Source organism: Jaculus jaculus, chromosome 12 (assembly GCF_020740685.1).
Source record: "Jaculus jaculus isolate mJacJac1 chromosome 12, mJacJac1.mat.Y.cur, whole genome shotgun sequence".
Taxonomy (NCBI): Eukaryota; Metazoa; Chordata; class Mammalia; order Rodentia; family Dipodidae; genus Jaculus; species Jaculus jaculus.
The window spans coordinates 80,962,334-80,985,324 of record NC_059113.1 but is presented as its reverse complement, the minus strand read 5'-3'; the positions used below and the strand labels follow the sequence as shown (position 1 = coordinate 80,985,324).

Here is a 22,991-nt window from a genome sequence, read left to right as displayed (position 1 = left end):
ATTGTTGTATTTTTTTTTAATTTTTTTGTTCATTTTTTATTTATTTATTTGAGAGTGACAGACACAGAGAGAAAGACAGATAGAGGGAGAGAGAGAATGGGCGAGCCAGGGCTTCTAGCCACTGCAAACGAACTCCAGACGTGTGTGCCCCCTTGTGCATCTGGCTAAGTGGGACCTGGGGAACCGAGCCTCGAACCGGGGTCCTTAGGCTTCACAGGCAAGCGCTTAACCACTAAGCCATCTCTCCAGCCCTTGTATTTTTTTTTAAATGACAGTGTTGGAGCTAACTCACAATTATGTTTTTCTCAATTACTTCTTGAATTATTGCTGTTTTCTTCCTATATACTTTGCAGATTAATGGGTGACAGATTTGACAAAATGCTAAATGTGGTAATATTTCCTAGCCTACATTGCATACAAACCTATTACATTCATTACCTACTCAAGTGTGCCTAAATTAGCATTCATTTCAAAGTGCATCGTTTGTTCAAAAATGTTCCCACACTCGGTCTTAATTGCACAAACTTGGAATCTGTGCACTGTAGAGATGCTAGAATTTAGGACGTTTGGAATTAATTTTTTAAATATGTTTTCTTTAGTAACAAATATAATTGAGGTGGATTTTCCACTCATTTGTTTGCAATATAATTTGATGGGAATTCATGCTCTTTAACTAGGAAAAAGTAGATTATACAAAGCTAAGAGAATAATTCCGAGATGTACTTTGAACAAAGATAATTCCAAGATATTAAAATTTAACTACATACACTCTTTCAAAATGAAGTTAATTTTTTTAGTTTCTGATTTTATATAAGTGTAGTATGTTGATCTCAAATTTTGAACATATACAAACATGCTGTGTTCACTGACCTTCCTTTAGGTGATAAGAAGGAACTTCAATGTTTGGATTCCAGTGTCTTTACTGGCACTGTGACCAATCTTTCTGAGGGGAAAAGGCCTCCATTGTTGATCACTGTGATTCTAACAGAAGTCTCATCCATTACATTGTGTTTTTGCACACGTCTGTAAGTGTGGTAGCTTATGTGCATGAGTGTTCCTGTGTGTGTGTGCAAGGATGTGCATTTTAGGAGAACAGAAGTTAATGTTTGATGTCTTTCTCAGTTGCTCTTCAACATATTTATTGAGACAGAGTGGCCCACCAAACATAGAGCTCACTGATATGGCTAGATTACCTATCCAGAATGCCCCTAGCATCCTCCTGTCTCCTTCACAACATTTCTGGGATTACAGACATGCTCCACCAAACCCATGTTTCAAATGTGTGCTGGAGATTTGAACCAAGGCCCCTTTGCCTCCCATATAAGCACTTTTCCCCTGACCCATCTCCCCAAGTTGTGATGTGAGTTTTCTGTTGACCTAAAATGTGACCAACATCTTCATCCAGGCTTCCATCTCCAGCAGGACAGGTTGAGTATATGATTCTATTCTTACACCACATTATGTTTATGACTTGGGGTCAGGTGTCAATTTTGGAAGATAGAAGTGAAGCTTTAACCCTAGCCAACTTCTCCTGTTTCACTTTCCAAGTATTCACACATTGGAAATGAAAGGGAAAGAAAAAAAAGACAAGACAGGCTAGGCAGGATTTCATGTTATCCAAGGCAGTATGTGCAGTTATAAAAATCTTTCAATAATCTGTCAAAAATTGACAACACTGTGTAAAGAGCTGTTCATTTCTATATCTCGTTTTGGATTGATGTACATGCACTTTCATATCCTTTAGTTCGATACAGCATTTGGCCTTTCATGTTCTCAGCTGAAGAGGCTACAGGGAATTCAAACCTATTTCAAAGTGTAATTAGACCAATCTGCATATAAAAAGGATATATGTCCTACAGAGGGTTCCATGAAAAAGCAAATGCTTTCAAAGAAAAAAATGAGAAGTAAGTCCCACATCTACAATTCACCAAAGTTAATACATATTTCATCTAATGAGGACAGTTTTATTTTATAAGCCAGTAGATTAATACAGAAAATGGTGAGGGTATTTTTTGTGGGGGAGGTAGTGAAGAATACAGGAAAACTCAAAATTGAAGAGAAAAGCAAAGAAACAGCAAGGGCACATAATACATATATATTGCTTGGGAAAATACCCACATCACACCAGAACAATCAATGCTTATTACTGTAAAAGACAATGGGAATCTCACTTACATATTGTATTTGCTATCTATTGTTGAGTAACCATCTGCCCCAGAACATAGCAGCTTAATCCATATAAACTTATCTCTCAATTTTTAGGGTTTCAGAAGAGGTTGAGTTCAGCTGGCTGTCTCTGTCTCCCTCATGAAGTTTCCAGTCAGACTGCTGGCTGGGATGCAGTCTTATCTGAAAGCTCAACTTGGGTGTCTGCTTCCAAGTTCATTCATGTGGTTGCTGAATTGCCTCCATCTTTGCCAAATGGGTTTCTCCACACAGCTGCCGCCACAAGATTTCTGTGGGCAAAACAAAAACAAATGAAAGGATACACCAGAAGTTCCTCAGAATGGAAACTAGGGCTGCTTATATCAATCACTGTAACATCCTGCCCCTTCTACCACTTCAACTTCTTAAAGATGGTTTACAATATTCTCACTACATCCCAGAGAAAAATTTGAACAACAGAGGCTGTCTCCCTACATGTATACATTTGTCCATAGTTGTTTTGACCCCTTCCTTCCTTTTGAGTGTGTGTGTTTTACAAACATGTGTGTAAGGGTATACATGTATGTGTGTGTCCAGAGGTTGAAGCAGAGTTTTTTCAGACACTTTCCACTTTATTTACAGAGGCAGGGTGTGTCACTTGAACCAAGAGACTGTGGATTTGGCCAGACAAGTCATTCAGCTTGCAGCAGAGATGTCCTGTCTCCAGAACACCAGGACTGCACTCTGGCATTTATGTGGGTGCTTGCTCTCTGAACTCTGATCTTCACACTTGTGTGACAGGCACTCTATCTAGCGAGCCTTTTCCATACCCCCTGGTCCCTTTATTATATTCCAAAAAACTCTTCCAAGATGAAAATCCTAGAACCAGTTTTAAACTGTAAATTTGTTATTTTATTATCAAATTTTGGGTTTTTTTTCTGATTATATTGCTCTCTAATATTTTTGGTTTTAGAAACATTCATAAATTTGAAATGATGACAAAGTTAATAAATATTTAAAGAAAGTTTTATTTATAATCTTCTTGTGTGGGAAAAATAAAATTTAACAAACCTCACAAACATAATTGTGTAAATTCTGAAGCTAAGGAACTACTTAGCACAGAAGTTATGTAGCATATGGTTATCCTAGTCCTGAACAGTAAATGTGTTTGTATGTGCCAATTCTTAATTACCAGCTCATTAACACCCAGGTGTCAATTGCTAGTGGCAAAGGCAATTCCCAAATGGCCTAGTTTCTGTCATGCACAGTGTAATTAAATTGACCTCAAGTACTAAAGCTTGCTAGTTTCCTGATACTCTTTGGATTTCAACTTCAGGTCTTACTCAAAGTAGACTAATATGGTGAATAAAGTAATGGAGTAAAGGAAAAAAAAAAAAACTGTTGAGTTTTAAATTGTAACTTAATATGGAATTATACTTTCAAGGACAATTGGCTATCTTAACTAACTGTTTTCTACATATTGTAATATACATGCATATATACTGGATTTTCACATTACTGATTTAAAATGACATTTCATGATGAGGATAAACTTGTTGCAAATTAAAATAGAGAGTATTGTAAAATTGGCATTTGGATAACAGATGATATGATGTATGATTTTTATTTGCTGACAATTAATGAATGACATGAATTATTCATTTCCCCCCTTAATTAACAACTTCAAAATATGATTTCATTTCAATCATATTAATGCTTTTAAATAGTACTGTAACAACAATTGAAAACATATTAGAAAGGATCCTACATTTAAATCTCAATAATATAAGTTCCTACTTCCTCATGGCGTTCATAGGCCCTTTATAATTATTTCCAGTTCATTTCCAAGGCTCAAGCAAAAGAGGAAGAATATGTAAATTTGTACCTAAGTCTTTCTATTTCTTAAAACTTCTCTAATGAAAGAAGTAAAACAAAAACCTTAAGGAGTAATAAAAAAAGAAAGAACTATGACAACATTTTGGGAATTTTGGTGTAGAACAATTAACTGTATTTGACTAATGAGCATTGACTTGAAAATCCTTAGCTAATCAAAAGAATATGAACAGGAAATATGATTTAGTCCACAGAAAATTCCAAAGGCTCAGGATTTGGTAAGGCAAATTATCTGGGAAGCAGAAATGAAAATAAAACTAAAAAGCAGGATCAAAAGTTTTATTAAGAAGCAGAACTCATAGATGCTCTTATCTACCCTTACAGGTAGATGATGATTATTTACTCTGGTTAGGAGGCAGAAAAATCCTTTCCTGAGGTTATCACAGTGCCAAGATTGGCAAGCAGTAAGCATAGCTTAATGTGCAATCATCATGCTAAGAACAGTCTGGATGTTCAGTTTCCCAAGTTCTTTCCCCAATTAATTTACATGGTACCAGTATCAAGATATATGCTTTCAGGCAGTAGGCCTGAAATTTATTCTCTTGAATATATAACTTATACATGAGGAAAACATGCCTAGACATAGTAACTTGGGCATTCTTCAATTAAATGGTTTAGCCACATCACTTTACAGATCGTCACTCTTCACACAAGATACCCATCAAACCCTTCCAAATATTAGATTGCATCTTATAGTATAGTCAGGATTGTATGTAAAGTCTTTGTTTTGCTAGGTAAATGGTGAACCTCTGAATTACACTTCCAACCCTCCATTAAAAAACATATCTAATGTAATTGCAAAAAAATGGGCACTATTTGGGAAAATAAGCTATCAGCTCTATATTTAGGTGAATACTGAAAAGGATAGCATATAAGAAAAGAGTTTAGGGGCTGGAGAGATGGCATAGCAGTTAAGGTGTTTACCAGCAAAGCCAAAGGACCCTGGTTCAATTCTCCAGGACCCACATAAGCCAGATTCACAAGGGGGCACATGCATCTGGAGCTCATTTGCAGTGGCTGAAGGCCCTGGCATGCACATTCTCTTCCTCTCTCTCTCTCTCTCTTTCTCTCTCATAAATAAATAAATAAATGTATGTTAAAAAATAGAGTTCAGGGCTGGAGAGGTGGCTTAGTGGTTAAGCACTTGCCTGTGAAGCCTAAGGACCCCGGTTTGAGGCTCGGTTCCCCAGAACCTACGTTAGCCAGATGCACAAGGGGGCGCACGTGTCTGGAGTTCGTTTGCAGAGGCTGGAAGCCCTGGCGCGCCCATTCTCTCTCTCTCTCTCTCTCTCTCTCTCTCTCTCTCTCTCTCTCTCTCTCTCTCCCTCTATCTGTCTTTCTCTCTGTGTCTGTCACTCTCAAATAAATAAATAAATAATTAAAAAAAAATAGAGTTCAATGTCACTCTCACATAGTGACCCTGAGGCCTCTCTCTAAAGAGAAAGAAAGAAAGAAAGAAGGAAAGAAAGAAAGAAAGAAAGAAAGAAAGAAAGAAAGAAAGAAAGAAAGAAAGAAAAAGAGTTCAAAATTTCTTTAATAAATATTAAAATGTCCAGTAATAACAAATTTTATAGTTTAGTAAAAGGTTGGAAAACAAGCACCGAAGAAGAGGAAAAGCTCAACAGAAGATTGAAAGATAAATATGTAATAAGCCTAACAAAAATCTCTCAGAAAATTAAATTTTGAAAAAAGGAACTAATATCAGCAGGTTGGCAGAGAAATTCCACCCCCAGATAGTAGGATTTCTGTGAAGGTGAAGAATCAATGATAAAGAAAGTAGTCATCCAAGATTTTTCAAAACAAAAATATTATTTATTCATTTATGAGAGAGAGAGTGAGGCAGATAGAGAGAATAGGACTTCCAGCCACTGCAAACAAACTCCAGATGCATGTGCCACCTTGCACATCTGGCTTAAATGGGTACTGGGGAATCTGACCTGGGTCCTTAGACTTTGTAGGCAAGTGCCTTAACCAGAAAACCATATCTCCAGTCTAAGGCTGAAATCTTTAAACCCTGGCATATAATCACTGATAGGACTTTAATTCTCATGATAATTAGGTTTCTAGAACAAATATTTCATAAATCCAAGCATGGGTATAGAATTACCTCCTTATCAACTGAATGTTTTATGTAATAAACCAAAATAAAAAGGAAAATAAGTAAGTGAATGGAAGAAAGAAGAAACCTCGCATACAGGAGAAAGAAACAAAATTTGAAACAACAGTACACAATTTATATGACTTCATGGATCCTGGACTCTGGAGAACCCTGTAGTGACTCTAAAATACATACCTATGGATGGTGTGCATGTGTGTGTGTGTGTGTTCTGTGAGTACAGGTGCATATATAAGCACATGGAGGCAAGAAAACAAGGTTGTGTGGTATTCCACAGACACTGCCCACCTTTGGAAACAGTGTCTGTCATTGGCTTGGAATTCATCAATTCAGCTACTCTAGTTGATCCATAAGGAGGGGATCTCCTGTCCCTGCAGCAGCAGTACCAGGATTACAGGTGTGAACCACTATTTCTGGTGTTTTCACTGGGGTACTGGGAATGGAACACCTGGGTTCATACTTGCAAGGCAAGCACTTTACTGGCTGAGCTGCCCTCCTGATCTGCCATGGCTTTCTGATGTGAGGCCATTCTTCTTTGTTCTGAGCCATATAACATAAGAGCTACAAGGTTGAAAACACACTGAACTTCTCTACATAGAGAGGCCTTTCTTATATCCTGAGCTTCTGGTGTATGATGTTACTGCTACACTGGGCATTCTGCTTTGTACTACAGTTGCATCATGGCAGAAAATTAGTCAGTTCCTAGGCCTTCTTTGAATATCCTAGAGCAAATTTGGATTCTATCGTCCTCCCACCTCTCCTCAGACTCATGCTACATTTAATGGGACTGGAAAAAGAGGACAACCCATTCTCAGAACCACTGTAAACCAAAAGATGCTTTCTTGTCTTGTCTAAGCATAAGGTGAACATTGTTTGGAGATTGCTCACATTATAGACCACACCACCTCCATCAGACATGATGGAGCTCAGTGGTATATCATTGCCTTTCATGCCTTGCTGTTATGCCCAATATAAGAGAAGGGTCAGCACAAATGGGAAGTCATCTTATATTGCATTCTTGATTATAAATTCACTGTATATATTCTCAGAGTTGACTCTTAGGAAGAACTCTCAGAACTCTTTCCTCACAGACTCTAAATATAAATTATGGTAACTCGTGCTCATATTGGTACTACAGCCAACATTAGTAACATCCATACCCTCCTTCAAATGACCCCTTTCTCTGTTCTTTGGGTGGCCACCAAGGTTCTCCTTTGCATAATATATTAAAACTTTGCCTAGCATAATGGCGCACACCTTTAATCCCAGCATTCAGGAAGCAGAGGTAGGAGGATCGCCATCAGTTCAAGGTCACCCTGAGACTCCATAGTGAATTCCAGGTCAGCCTGGGCTAGAGTGAGACCCTACCTCGTAAAACCTAAAAAAAACAAAAACAAAACAAAAAAAAAAAAAGTAGAGGCAAACTAATCAATAAGCAAAAATAATTGCTGCTTTCCTTGAGGTTTGTAGAACTGAAAACTGTCTTAATATTCAGTGATAAAAATCAAGTGTGAATAATTTGGCCCAGCGCAGTGAGAAATTACCTACATTTCTGTAAATACCAATCACCTGTCTGTGTGAGGTGGACTGGACATAATAGTCAGTCCTCTATCTATCTTCTTGATCAGCCTTCTTTTCTTGAGAGAGAGAGAGAGAGAGAGAGAGAGAGAGAGAGAGAGAGAGAGAGAGAACTGATATAGGCATAGTAGCCAAGCACTTATACCTCTGAGCTACATATACATCCCATCCAACCCAACCAGCTTTTCACATAAAGTTGTCTTCCAGCAGCTGGATTTAACTCCTGTAACAGTGAGTTCAATAACAGTGAGCATCTGAGCTATAGTCCAGCCACAATTTAATCATTTAGGGTAACAGATATAATTGCACAGGCCTCACAGGAACACTTTCAATTCATTTACTAATCAAGACATTCTGGAGAATGATGATGACATTTATTTTACTTTTGAAAATAGACAGTGTTGGACTCTTGAAGAGATCATCCAATGAAATTTTCATGTACCACTTGATTCTAGGAAGCAAATTTAAATGTGACACATACTGACTTTCTCAAAGAATTTCTACCTAAGTTTCATAGTGGTAAGTAAACTCCTGACATCGCCACAGGTATGGAGTAGTGGGAATGAACACTTGGTGTGGAATTCGTTCATTATTGTAATGGCATACTGGTTTCTAAACATCCCTTATTCCTTCCAATGTAAGATATAATTAAATTCATGGTTTTCAAGACTATACTCCCATGTCCTTGTCCACACACCTAGTTCTGTTAGGGAAATGTTTCCACTCTCTAGAAATCTCAGCTTGGGTTCAAGTTACAAATTGATGTCAAGGTTTCCATGACCTATTTGTGACATCAGTGCTAAAAGTAAGACTGATTGTTACCTGTTACTTTAATAATTTGCATAGAGAGAAGGCCCTCCAACAGCCTACCACACCTTTCTTCATCTGTGTACAAAAGAAGTCTTCCTCACCAAGAAGCTCTCTTCATCAAAGGAATTAGTTCTTTCTTGGTCCCAGACAATAGATTTTTAGTTTCATACAGGCACTACAAAGCTACTTGTACAAGCAATCACCCTGTATGGCTCATACTAGGAACATGATTGGCTTGTCTGAGTCCAGGGAGTCTGACCATCTCTCTCTCCTGCAACCACACTGAAGCCTTATGTGGTGTGCTACCCGGCCCCCACCCTTGGCTATAGGAGTATGTGAATAATAAGTTTTGTTTTTCTTCTCACCTGATTAGCCAGCATCAGGTATATGCGTTCTCTGCCCCCATAACTTCAGGGTGTGATTGCCTTCCTCACCAGTGCTGTGAATGATTGGCACTGACATGAATCCTTTAAATAATGTCCCTATTTTATTTTCTGTATTTTGCTGGAGTAGTTAAAGTTTAACTAAGTTGCATGGCCTCATGCAATGGATAGTGATGATGATGTTTATAAATTAGGTGACCCATAATTATTCTTGGTGACACAGCACTTTGTTAATTATGATCTTTCTAGGAGAGACACTAATACACCTTTCATTCTCATTTTGCTTATTCATTGCAACATAATATGCTCTTAAGAGGAATAAAATTGTATATATTAAAAACATTTCGTCGGGCATGGTGGCACACACCTTTAATCTCAGCACTTGGAAGGCAGAGGTAGGAAGTTGCTTTGAGTTCAAGGCTACCCTGAGACTACATAGTGAATTCCAGGTCAGCCTGGGCTAGATCTAAACCCTACCTTGAAAACCAAAAAAAAAAAATCATTTTATGGCTGGGAATATAGCCCAGTGGTAGAGTACCTATGTAGCATGCTTAAGGCCTAAGGTTTGATTGCCAGCAAAATACAATGGTCATTACAATATAATCCCATAAAAGAACATTTGACACTATATTTTCTTGAGCCAGACTTAAACACAATACATGAAAATTATTCTTAGAGGATAACATGTGCTTTAAAGGAAGCACAAAAATTTTAAAATGAAACGTGAGTATGGAAGCTATAACTTGTTTATTTTTAATTTTGGGACTTCAGGTTAATCTCAGGAACAGAGTTGAGAATTTGGAGTGAAGATAGCGGGTTAGGGTATAAGATTTGTACTCATATTATTCTATGAGTTTATCAACATTGGTTTCATCTTTATACATAAGATTAGGATTACAGTATTTGCAAGGCTCTGGTCTGCAGTTTAAAATTTTCATGTGAAGTCTATACTTAAAGAAGTGGACTATAAAATTAATTGTTGGTAAAGACTAGAAAATGCTTAATGAACACACATTAAACAATAATTTTTATGTTTTTAATATAATCATTAAAATATTTAAACTCAGATTAAAGGCATAGTGAATAGGTCTCACATAAATTTATTCCTATTGGCATTTTGACATACTCATTATTTAGTATTATGGATGTCATGAGAAAATGAGAGGAGTTAATTTGCTCTTTCTTTTTATAAATGATTTTATTTATTTATTTGAGAAAGGGAGAGAGAGAGAGAAAGAATGGGCATGCCAGGGTTTCCAGCCACTGCAAACAAATTCCAGATGCATGTGCCACCTTGTGCATCTGGCTTACATAGGTCCTGGGGAGTCAAATAGAGGTCCTTTGGCTTTGCAGGCAAGTGCCTTAACTGCTAAGCCATCTCTCCAGCCTTCTTTTTTTTTTTTTCTTTTTAATATTGGTCAGAATGCTTTTCAATATTTACTAGCCAAAGCTGACTGTATTTAAAAGTATTAATACTATTTTTAAAATATTTTAGTTCACAGTTATAGTTGTAAACAAAAATAATTCATAGAAATATTAAAATAAAATTTAAATGATAATAAGCATCAAAAGTTACAAAGACAATGAAGCATAGAGAAGATTAAACACTATTTCCTTCAGGAAGTGATTCTAAAATTATGTAGTCTTCTTTACATATTTTCATAACAGGTCATGCTCTTCACAAATGATATTACATTCCTGCCTAAGTGTTTTCATCTATTTGTTGTTTGAAGTACCCATGCTCTATTCAAGCAAAGAAAAATGTTTTATTCTATTTTTCTCTTAATTCACCATATACCAGGGCTCCTTGAACCAGTGAAGGGTTTCAATAAATCTGTTTTCTGAAATGTATATCTACAATGTGTTTTCCCCTCCATTTTTACTAAAAGTTTGTAAGATAAGGTCTTAAATTGTTACCTATGTAGTGGATCACAATAGTCTTGTACCCAATTTTTTCTTTTTTCCTCTTTTTCAACACTATGTTATAAGACCTAAATTAGTCAATGTTAAATTTATTTTGTAGCTTTTCCTTTCATTATCATCATTTCACTTAATTTGGAAGTCTTTTCTGAAGAATGTAAAAATTGTTTTATAACAGAAATATTACATATGAAACTACAACTCTGTGTTAATGTCTAAACTTGGCAAATGATCTATTGCATACCGCAAACTGATTTATAGTTCAAAATTTCCCATTTTGTCAGCAATACCCTGAGCCAAACATCACAGGTTTGTGAACTCATCACACACAGTAAGTATTTTTGGTCGGTCTGCTGGGAGTGTCACCTAATTTTCCCCATTCTTGCTTGACAATTTGCAAATACATTGCAATTTAGAATCAGTGTGACACCTTCAAACTAAGTAACTTTGATAACATTTGTTCATTCATTCATCTATATTTGAGGTGCTGGATCCACATACCTCTCACATAACATGCCAGTATTCAACCACCATCCTATACCTGAAGACATGCAAACACTTTTGTAAGTTTTTACACTATCACTGAAACAATGATAATATAGCAGTGAGAATTTATGAAGGCATCCATTGAAACTATTATATTTTAAAACAATATTTAATATAACTCATTTCAATTTTTCTCAGGCATAGTATGTCTCCTTTTTTTTGTTTGATTTGAACTGAAATTGCCCTATTAATATCTGTTTTCATGATTGTCCACTTTTTCTGAAATTTAAATGTGTTAATGTCTCCTCAATCTGTCTGTATCTCTCACATACAAATATTTACTTCTGCCTGATTCAATTTTCTTTCGCATACTATAATAATTGTGTTATCTTTCTGTGGTGTTTGCAGTCCAACATAAATAATGGCAGTTTTCACATGACAAAAGTACCATAGTCACTGATTTTTTTTTTCTTTCATGGTGTTAAAATGTCAAGCTAGATAATCAAGGTTCAAAGATTATTGCTATCTAATCTGGTATTTTGATATCCTAAGGACAACTTTGGGGTTGTTAAAATATTTCTCAGTCAAACACACACACACACACATATACACACACATATAAATCACTTCTGAGAATCATATTGTCAGTAATATTGGCTATTCACTACATTATTCAAAATAAGAGTAAGAGATCTTTCAATCTTTTTGGAATAAAAATCAGTTTTAGGCTTCTGGCATTTATTCTGCCAACATTTGTGTATTTTGTTTCATTCATGGGCAAGATAATTGTTCACATATAAATATAGGAGAGAAGGAATGGAGATTCATTAGAGATAAGGCAACTATAATGTCAGTTAAATGTTTCTTCTTTTATTGTTTTTCGAGGTAGCTCTAGCCCAGGCTGACCTGGAATTTACTACATAGTCTCTGGCTAGCCTGGAACTTACAGAAATCTTCCTACCTCTCCCACCTCTGCTTCCCTAAGTGCTGCTATTAAAGATGTGTGCCACAACACCCAGATTTTAAAAGTTTTTTTTTTTTTTTTTTTTTAATCCCAGAGAGATTGGGGGACAAAATTTGTTCAATGCTGTTAATTGGTATTATGGCAGGGTAAGCAAATAAAACAAAGCAAAGCACATCATCATCTACACAAGTCTCACTGGAAGTGCTTACATGAGTTAACAAATACCTCTTAAAACAAAAAGGCTCCTTTAGAAATTTTAATTGGATTATATATTAATGTATATATTAATGTGAACTACCTTATTTTAACTTGAAAATTAAAAAAAAAAAAAGTCTACTAGCTTAAAAGAATACAGGGAAGCCAGGCATGGTGGCGCATGCCTTTAATGCCAGCACTAGGGAGGCAGAGGTAAGAGAACTACCATGAGTTCAAGACCACCCTGAGACTCCGTAGTGAATTTCATGTCAGCCTGGGGTAGAGTGAGACCCTACCTAGAAAAAACAAAACAAAAAGAAAAGAACACAGAGAATTTTAGAAATAACTTAAGCAGTAGAAGGACAGCTCTAGGGAACAGGTAATGCTAACATCCAGTGTCTCTAATTATAACCATTAAACAACCCAACTGTATGGAGTAGATAGTGGAAACTGCCCAACAACATTTGTAAAATGAATAGTAGACTTATGCCAGAATGATAACCACATGCACAAATCCTGATCCTGTCAAATATGCAGTATATCCAACAACATTAGCATCAAGGGAAAAATGTCAGGTACTATGCCCTTGTGCAATCCGATGTGTAATTTTCTGTAACAGGAGTAATGGGTTTCTTTGGAGTTGGAAAAGGGAGCTAAGGGAGTGGACTGGGCGTCAGTGAGAGTTTTATTTCCAGGACTCTGCAGCACTGGTACAGGTAGAGGTGGAGCTGAACAGAATAAACCAAAATCAGCTGAGGCTCATCCTGCAGTTGTGAAATTCACACTGCTTAGCTTGTATACAACTCTACAGGAGGCTGGAATTGGGAGAGGAGGATCCTGTCCTCCTTTGTTGATTGAGTTCTAGGCTTTTTTGTAATTGGTAAGAGTGGCAAAATGATGGAAAATAAAAGCAACACTAAGAATAAGAGTAATAAATGTCATGTAAACTAGCATGGTGTTATTCATGCAGTTGATTTATAGGAGTTCATTCAATTCTCAGAAAAAAAAGAAATCCTACATTTACTATGCTTGTCAGTCTTTTTATTGTTGTTGGTGCTGTTTTATTGTTTGTTTTTTTTTCGTTTTGTTTTGTTTTGTTTTGAGATAGAGTCTCACTCTAGCCCAGGCTGACATGGCACTCACTCTAATTTCAGGCTGGTCTTGAAGTCACTGTAATCCTCCTATGTCTGCCTTCTGAGTGCTAGGATTAAAGCTGTGTGCTCTTATCTGTCTTTTGACAAAGGGTAAGGATAAACATTCAGTTGTGAAGTACCTTTTAAAAATTTACTTGTCTGATTTTGGATTTAAGAAGTTTAAATTTGAGCTAGGCATCATGGTTCACACCTGTAATCTCAGCACTCAGAAGGAAGAGGTAGAAGGATAACCAAAAATTCCAGGCCACCCTGAGACTACATGTTGAATTCCTGGGCCAGAGTGAGGCCCTAACTCAGGAAAAAAAAAAAAAAAAAAAAAAAAAGATGTTTAAATTTGAAGTAGGGATCATATGGTACACTGTTTTTAAACATCTGAGAAATGATTTATATTTTAAAAAGGTACTTCTCATTATGCCTTATTTTACTCATGTCTGAAGAGTTTCACAAAGAACTATTTACTTTCACATTAATGATGTGTTTTCTATATTTTCTGTCTACTTTTTTCTGTTGCACTCACTTTTGTTTTGATTTTTTCATCTTTATACATGCAACTAACCTCATGATCCACTGATATATCTTGATCACAACTTCTAATCAGTTAGTTTCTTGGAAAGGGTTTCACTCCCGTAGGTAATATTTTATTGCAATTTTTTTCTTGAAAGTAAGTATAATCATAGGGTCTTATATTCCCTCACAGTGAGAATATGATCAGTAATAAGTAAAGGTTAATTTACCTCTAAAACACATAAAATTTAATGAGTGAGGTAGTGATAGGATTTTTTTCAGAAAGCATGAAAGCAAGGGATAAAGAGGGGAATGTTAAGCAGACGACCTATAGTAATAGCTGGTAACATTTCATGAAGAAGTATCATTCCTGTATCCTTTACATCATAAAGTTATAAATAGAAGATGCTCACAGCAAGAGAGACACCTAGTCCTGCCCCTTATTTGACCTGTTATATAGGTGTACTTTGTTCAGTGTGAATTCAAGAAAATTAGTTCTACAAACCACCCATGAGGATAAGGAGCACCTTTTTTTTTTTTCTGTTAGCTCTTGACTATTTCAGAGATACACTTCTATAGTTTTTTCAGATTACTGAAATTTATATAAAAGTACCTGCACCTTTCTCTATATTTTCCTCTTTGATACCCATGTGTACTTTTCTATATTTTCATCAACATTGAGTATGAGGTGATATGCTTCTAACATTTAAAAGAAAATATGTTATTTTATTATTTGAAGGTATTCATATCTAATGTAGAATTTCTATATTAATTTTGTGGACCCTTGATATTACTACAGATGAAAACCTAAAAAATACACAACCAGATGAAAAAATAGACACATAAAGGATTCTTTTATGGATGTTATAAGAATCCTGTGGAACTGAATGCCTACTTTCATTCTATAAGTACAATGTGATTCTGTAAGACCTAATACAAGTTTCTTCAAATGAGACACAATGTTGAACAGTTGTCCTCTGAGATCTATTGTATTCATCCTAAAATCTCTAAATAAGCATTTGTTGTGTTTAAACATAGTGCCATATTATGCCACAGGATTTTATTTCAAAACTCCCACAGACATCAGTGGAAGATTCATGCATGGAAAACTGGCATGATATGTATCCTAATTTTATTTATTTCATATGTATACAGCAGTATAAAATAATATATTACATTTACACTCATTTTACTTATGTATTGTTACAGCATTCACAGTAACAAACACTATAGTGAAGGTTTAAACTCATCTTTTGTTATAATACCCTGTTTTCACTTACAGATCACTGTCTCAAATATGTAGTTAGAGCCAAAATTCCCTGCTTTCTTTCAGCTCAACAATGTCTGGATATATTGGAAGTGCAAGTTCTATCATTCAGAAATTTTTGAGTCTCAGGTGAAAATTTAATATTTTTTTGCATCATGAATGCAATATTTTCAAATTACTCAAAAAGATCTGGAGAGAAAAACTTCAAACTAAGCATGTGACAAGTTCTCAAGAAATAAAAACATTTGTTCTAATTTTACAAATACTTAAAAAATAACAGTGATTAGAAATACATGCATGCACACTAAAGGTATTAGAATTAAAGTCATATTATTGCCTGCAATACTCTGGTGGCACCCAGCTACCTGCATTCTAATAGAATGCTATAGTCTAAAACCTAAGCCAAGTTTTTGCTTAAAAATACTCTACTAAACAATTTCACAAATTACTGTATAAGGACTTTGTTTGCCTTATCAGAGGGACAGTATGTGAAGTACTAATAATATATAAAATAAGTTCACTACTTTGGGGTGTAGAAAATATGGAAATTTGTTATCTTCTCATTTTTCTTGTTAAAAAGGAACATAAAAAGATGTTAAGTGCAAAGCCTTTACCACTACAAAATTAGGCCTGAAAAAGATAAAGAACCCAAAAAATTGTAATATGAAAAAATATATGATTTCCAGCAAAATCCTCAAGTATAGCAATGTTTGAAATATTTTTGAGTTCCTTGGGTATTTATAGCACACATAGAAATATGAGGGAAGACCACATACAATGACAACTATCATTGCTGGTCACTAACATAAATATGTTCTTTACGCTTGTTAAAGTTTTCCACATTCTGTTTGACGAACTCCACTACATAACTTTGTAAGATAAAATGATAAAAGTAATGCTTAGGTATGAAAGCCTATGTCAAAAATTATGAGGATTTTCCCCTTATTAGAGAAGCAGAACTTCTATATACCAGACTATCTGATAGGAAGTTATAACACAACTATGAAATAAAACAGAATATATAATTAAAATATTAAAATCATCTCCATAATTCTTAATTTGCAATGTTTGATAAAGGTATTGCATTTAATATCTTACTAAAATAAAATGTACATACTGCCTAAGAAAAGATGATACACTTATATTATTGACACCACTATATCTTTAAAATAACTAAGATGCAATATTTAAGTTGTTGATTGAAAATTATTTCACAAAATAATGTTCACAGATTCAAATCATAATGTTACATGTGGATAAAATACTTCTAAAAATTGTCATTTGACATACCATTGAAACCTTACAACACTCTTTCCACAGGAAAATTTTTTCACTTTTACTGTTCTAAAACTAATAATGTGAAGCAAAGACTAAATGCCACAATTCTTCTTTTGTGAAGTGGTTTATGGATGAGACTGTCTAATAATATTGTAAATGTGTATAAACATAATGAAAGATTGGATACTAGGATGACCACACCAAATAGAAAGCCTATACCAAAATTCCTTGACATGCTAAGTGTTTGGGACACTTCATCATTGTCTTGTGGCACTGACATTTTATAGTATTTCTAATTGGGAGGATGGCATTTCTGATTTATTCTGTATGCAATAATTGATAAGTGACAACATCATTCAAAACTTTGTGTTAAAATACTTTTGTTCCTCAAATCCAATAATGAGAACTACAATGCAGATCACTGTAAGTAACTATTATGAAATAAAAAATACACAATTGTATGATATATAAAGCAGATTTATGGGAGATTATATATGATATAAGGGATAAATTAATTAATAAAGTAAATTAATGAATCCACTTTATATAAAGTGTGTATTATGTAATTTTTGGTGTAGAAAATAAAGAGTGAATGTGATTTAAATCCATTATTATAAAATGATGCAAAAAAGGTTTTCATTAAAGTAGAGTGATTATGCAAAAAAAATCATGTTGTTTAAAAAGCAATTAAAATAAATAGCCTCTTTCCAGTTAAATTATATGTAAACATTTCATACTAAAATATTTTACTACTGAAAATGTTGGTGGAATAAATGCAAAAATTTGAGAAAACTTTACGGCTGTACCTAGTGGGTGTATGTGCTTTTTGTATTACACGTGGTCATTGGCTTTATGTATAAATGGTCCCCACGAGACTGAAACATACATACATTATTTTTATATCTAATCTAATTAGTAGTAAGACATAGTATTATCTAATTTGATAAGTCAATGCAGTGATTCCAAATTTCACTCTAAACATATATGTGAAGAGCCTATGAATTCATGTACACATTTAAATGTTAGAATTAGGAAGATGCTCCTAAATGACACAAATTTAGATGGAGGTCATTTGTTAGTCTATTTAGTCTATTCTTTAACAGTACTGTACAGCTTAAAATATCATTGAACATAGGAGCAGATAAAAACTAAGGTTATTCTTTCTAAATAGGTATCCAGTGGATAACTGGATCCAATAGTGAAGCCAATTAGCAAGGAGAGCTGAGATTATTCTGCCATTTGCTGGAAGTATTATCTCTCACATCCTTTGAATTTCTCTCTTTCTTAATCATGTTTTAATGACTAATAGACAACCATGGATAAAGATGTAAAATAAAGGGAAAACACACCTTTCCAAATTAGCTAGTTAACCTTGTTGATATCAAGGGAAAAAGAAACAAGCTTAACTTTTCAAGGTTGTTCAACTCATGAATTTTGCCATTAATAAAATATTGACTACAATTAAGCTATAAAATTTTCACACATAAGATAATACTGAAACAATAGTCTAGCATGTTTCTATCTCCAAATTTATTTATTTTTTTTAAATTTAGAGATCCTTTATATTTTATGCTTATATACCAACTCAGATATTTATATGTATATATCTCTATATATTCATATATAGAGTTATAAATAGATTTTTATTCATGTATAATTAAGTCACAAAACTATGTAAAACTATGTAAAATAAAATCCTATGTGAATGATATGACTAAGGACTTCTTAAAATAGTAATCTTCAGTTACATATTTTACACCACAAAAATGTACAGACATCTATTTTTTTTCTAACAACAAATACAGGTGAATGTATAGATCTTTTATAAAACCTTTAAGTGATTCCGAGTTCAAAGCCATAGAAATAGAATTGGAATCATGTAGACTGTTAGATATCTGATATTGTATATTAAATGTTCCATTTAATAATGTTAACAGCTACATCTTTGGCATTGTAAATTCATTATGAGTCTTGACAATATTGTAGTTTAGAGATCCATTCTCTTTTAAACAAGGATAAACAGGGTCAAATAAGACATGATAACTGACAGGAAACTATTAATGGTATTGTTTCTTAGTTAGTTTATTTTAGCAACCCTGAATTACCTTTTGTTTTATTGTATGATGTGTATTTTATGAAGCCATTTAAAAACCAACTGATTTGTACCACATTTTAGGAAAATTATATAATATAATATATATATTTTATATTTATTTAGAAGCTTTGAAATAGTACAGTAAACACTTTTCCAACACGGTGTATAAACTACAGAATGTCTTTGATATTTTGTGGGTCTTCAGAATACAACATGTTTAATAGCCCACAGGTGAGAACATAGTTACAATCTCTCTTGTAAAGTTTGAATAGCTTGGGAAACACTTGATCACACAAAAATAATATAAAACAGTCAAGTTTAAAACAGTAATATTGCATTTATAATGCACAAATTTCTTTTATCTTGATGACTGGCTTCTCGTGGTGAATATAAACATCTAAAGGGCTCAGTGACATTTGAAGAGAGAAAGATATAGAGTGCTGTAAACAGGCACACACTGATCAGAGAGGCAAAGACAGTTGCCTCTAAAGTTCCTACAGTTCTGCACATTTCAACTCATTTCTCAGGCCTGCTGAGAGCAAGTGGGTCCTATATGTGGCCACGATGACTCCGCTGGAAATCTAAGACTCAGCTACATACAACTAACTGGATGGCCAAGATAATGAAGTTGAAAAGTTGATGCTTTTGTTGGTCGACTTTGTGCAAATCATGCTGCTTCAGGTAAGCTCTGTAGAATTGACTAGCATATCCTTTTCCGTGCTGTGAAAAAGAAAGAAAAATACTCTAAGAAAGAGTGGTTGAATTTTGGAGTTTAGAACTGCATATTATTGTACAAGCAATTGATACAAGTGGAAACTAGCAGTGATGGCCCACCTGACCCAGGTGGTGTCAGACTATTTCAGTGATAGATCAGTTTCAGTAGTTGTGGTTACTCTCGTTCAGTGATCTGAAATTTTCAGTTTTAAAATTTTATAAATTTATTTTTTTTCATGGAAAATGAATGTTTTATAGAGCAGTCATAAACTATGAGTAAATTAACTTTTTAGTCATCTACAAAACTGCCTCACTGTCTATATTCAGAGTTTAGAAAAGTAATGTATGCCCCCTTACATTTCTAGAATAATCTTTAAGAAAATTTAAGAATAATTTGTTACATATTACATTTTATAAACTTTAAATTATGCATCTATTAAACAAATGTTTATTAGAGAAAAATGTAGTAAAATATTTTCAAAGTGCAAAAACTCATAGATGACTCACATGTACTAGGTTGGTTTTATTCCTCTTTAAAAATTGTATAAAAACAATACAGTTAATGACATATAATGATTTTATGGTACATATTTTAAGTAGCCCTTTGTCCTAAATGAAATCAATGTTTGTCATAAGAACACTAAGAGCAATTGTGAGAAAAATGCTATATTTTGGCTTTAGTGTTATGAATTATATTATTATAAAGCAATGTCCACATGTAGCTGTTCTGACTTATCACATATTTTACTTAATAGTAGTGATACAACATGTATTTCTTTACACACATACATAATTTTCATATTTTACCTTGGGTAAAATATGAAGAGAAAAAAATGTTTCATTGATTAGTCTCTGATGTGAAGATTATAGTAAAATTTTGCTGAAAATTAAGGAAATTTAAATAAAATCAAAGGTGCATATGTATGGACTATATTAAGTTATGCTAATCATCTAGTGAAGAGATTTAATTTTTTTTAATTGAAGATAAGATGTTAATCAGTTTTTCTTCACTGATATTTTCACTACTTTCAGTAGACTATTTTTCTCCTACTTATTTTTTCTGAATTTCTTACATATTTTTCTTTATACTATGTTCTGACCATAGATGTTTGTCTTCCTTAGTTGAGCATTCAGCAAGTACATCATCTGCAACTTTGTTAGGCATTCATGTAACCAGACATTAAAAGTACTTTCATTGCCCAGTGTGCTGGCATACACCTTTAATCCCAGCATTTGGGAGGCAGAGATAAGATAAATTCGAGGCCACCCTGAGACTACATAGTTAATTTCAAGAATGAAACCCTATCTTGAAAAACAAAAACAAAAGTTCTTTCATGCTTATTATGGTAACGATGCTGAAAGGAATCCAAACATATTATTATTATTTTTTTTAAATTTTTTATTTATTTATTTGAGAGCGACAGACACAGAGAGAAAGACAGATAGAGGGAGAGAGAGAATGGGCGCGCCAGGGCTTCCAGCCTCTGCAAACGAACTCCAGACGCATGCGCACCCTTGTGCATCTGGCTAACGTGGGACTTGGGGAACCGAGCCTCGAACCGGGGTTCTTAGGCTTCACAGGCAAGCGCTTAACTGCTAAGCCATCTCTCCAGCCCCAAACATATTATTTTATACTATGATATTATGTATATTTTACCATACAATGAATTTACCTACATATTAGATCAGAGTATAGCTATTGTAACTTATCTGAACAAAATGTTATAGAAAATAATCTCTAAGCAAAGAGAAATACCTATCTTAATAGATTTATATGCAATTTATATTTTTTACTTCAAATTCTCTGCTTCATGATAAATGTATTAACAATTGAAGTGTTTTGTGTATACAAATCTAAATAAAGCCAAAAATCAGCAAGGCAGACTCATCCTGCAGTGAAAATATTTCAGTTTTACACAATGAATTAGAAAAAAAAATTCATTGTAGTGATCAAAATCACCACTAGTTCTAACGGGGCATTTAGTGAGTTATAGAAAGAAATATATATATATATATATATATAATAATTATGAAAGACCCTGTGCTTTTCTGACTGCCATAGGAACTAGACTTCCCTCCCAAAGGCTATTAAGTTTGTCAAAATAAATTGAGAAACTGCTCACAGATTAAAGCCTTTTCTGATTTATATGAAATATTACTCTAGACATTCATGACACAAGAACTCAGTGAAACCTATTCCTAACCTACAAACTAATTCATCATTTGAAAAAATCGTAAAAAGCTATCTTGTATAAATGTAGGTATTATTCAATTCAGAAAGTTTAAATTGATACAGTACCACTTCTTTTTAGGGTAAAAGATCACTTTTAGCAAAAGTTACTGAAATAGATATTATTGATTCATTTGACTTCGATGGAAAACTACAAAAAAGAATCAAACTCCACAAAACACATGGTACTGTTAAAATAGTATGGGTACAAGTTTTATTGTATATATGGTATTAAATAGTAATATAAAGCTAAGCTTAATTGATGTGTTCTAATTCTATGTACTTGATTTTATTTATTTTATATGAAGGCAGTCAATTCCAGCGGTTTTCAGAGTCATTGCCAGTTCTTACATTAGCTCCATGTACTTTGGAGCATACAAGTGTTCATGGGACAAATATGGAAGCTGAGGTTGAAGGCCAGAATCATTAGACTGAGAAGGTGTTTTTTTCTTTTTCTTTTTTTTCCATTTTAGAATCTCATTTCACAGCCAAGAAATTTTGGTAAAGGATAAATGCTTTATTTACATGATACCTGAAATTGTAGCCAAGCCAATTATTTTACTTCAAAACTTTTAAGAAATAAGACTAAACCATAGGTAATCATTAGTAAGAGTTTTATGTGTTAATTTGGATAAGCACCTAGCTGAAATTATATTAAGGAGAAAAAGATATATTTTAATTTTAGAATAGTGCTAAGAACAACTGTAGTCACAGTGTTAAGTATTATTATAACTGGATATTTGCTGAGGTGTTTCAAGATGGGAGGAACCGGTCAAGCACATTGACTTTTTCAAGCTTTTTCATGCATTTTGTATATGTATGCATGTAATTATGAAAGAATACTTGAAGGAGTTTTGCTTTAGGTTTCAGTTTCACAAATATGTTGTGTATACATAGAATTAATAAAAGCATACTTGTTGAAATTTTGCTTTAACTTTCCATTTCACAAATGTAGTCAGTCTCAGCACATGGAAGGAAGTGGGCACTTGACAATGAATAAAGGTTTCCTTTCCAATCAAATTGAAGGTTTTTAGAAAAGGACTGTTTGTGTTCATTTTAAATTATTTTCCTTCACTTCATTTATCTTTTTCATAGTGGGTGGCAGAAGTGTTGGATGTATGAAAATTATTGTTAACAAAACAAAATATTGTTAACAACTGAAGTATAGATCAAAACATATTATCTTGTAATTGGCATATGATTTTAATGAATTGTTCACTGGTATATATTTTTCTTTATTTTGAGTCATCCTGATGAAT

At 33.9% G+C, this 22,991-nt stretch overlaps 1 protein-coding gene across 2 annotated transcripts in view; it reads right to left on the bottom strand.

Moving 5' to 3' along the window:
* Positions 1–1,597: 1,597 nt before the first annotated feature.
* The window catches only part of Pcdh10 (protocadherin 10), a 57,586-nt gene continuing 36,192 nt past the window's right edge, over positions 1,598–22,991 (bottom strand). Inside the window, exon 5 of one of the 2 annotated variants that reach the window (XM_045131094.1) lies at positions 1,598–2,456. In XM_045131094.1, the coding sequence (XP_044987029.1) occupies positions 2,383–2,456 (74 nt within the window). In that variant the 3' untranslated portion in view covers positions 1,598–2,382. Of the gene's footprint in view, positions 2,457–18,380; positions 19,509–22,991 lie in introns of those variants that run through there. The other variant, XM_004655816.2, reaches the window with a different exon arrangement.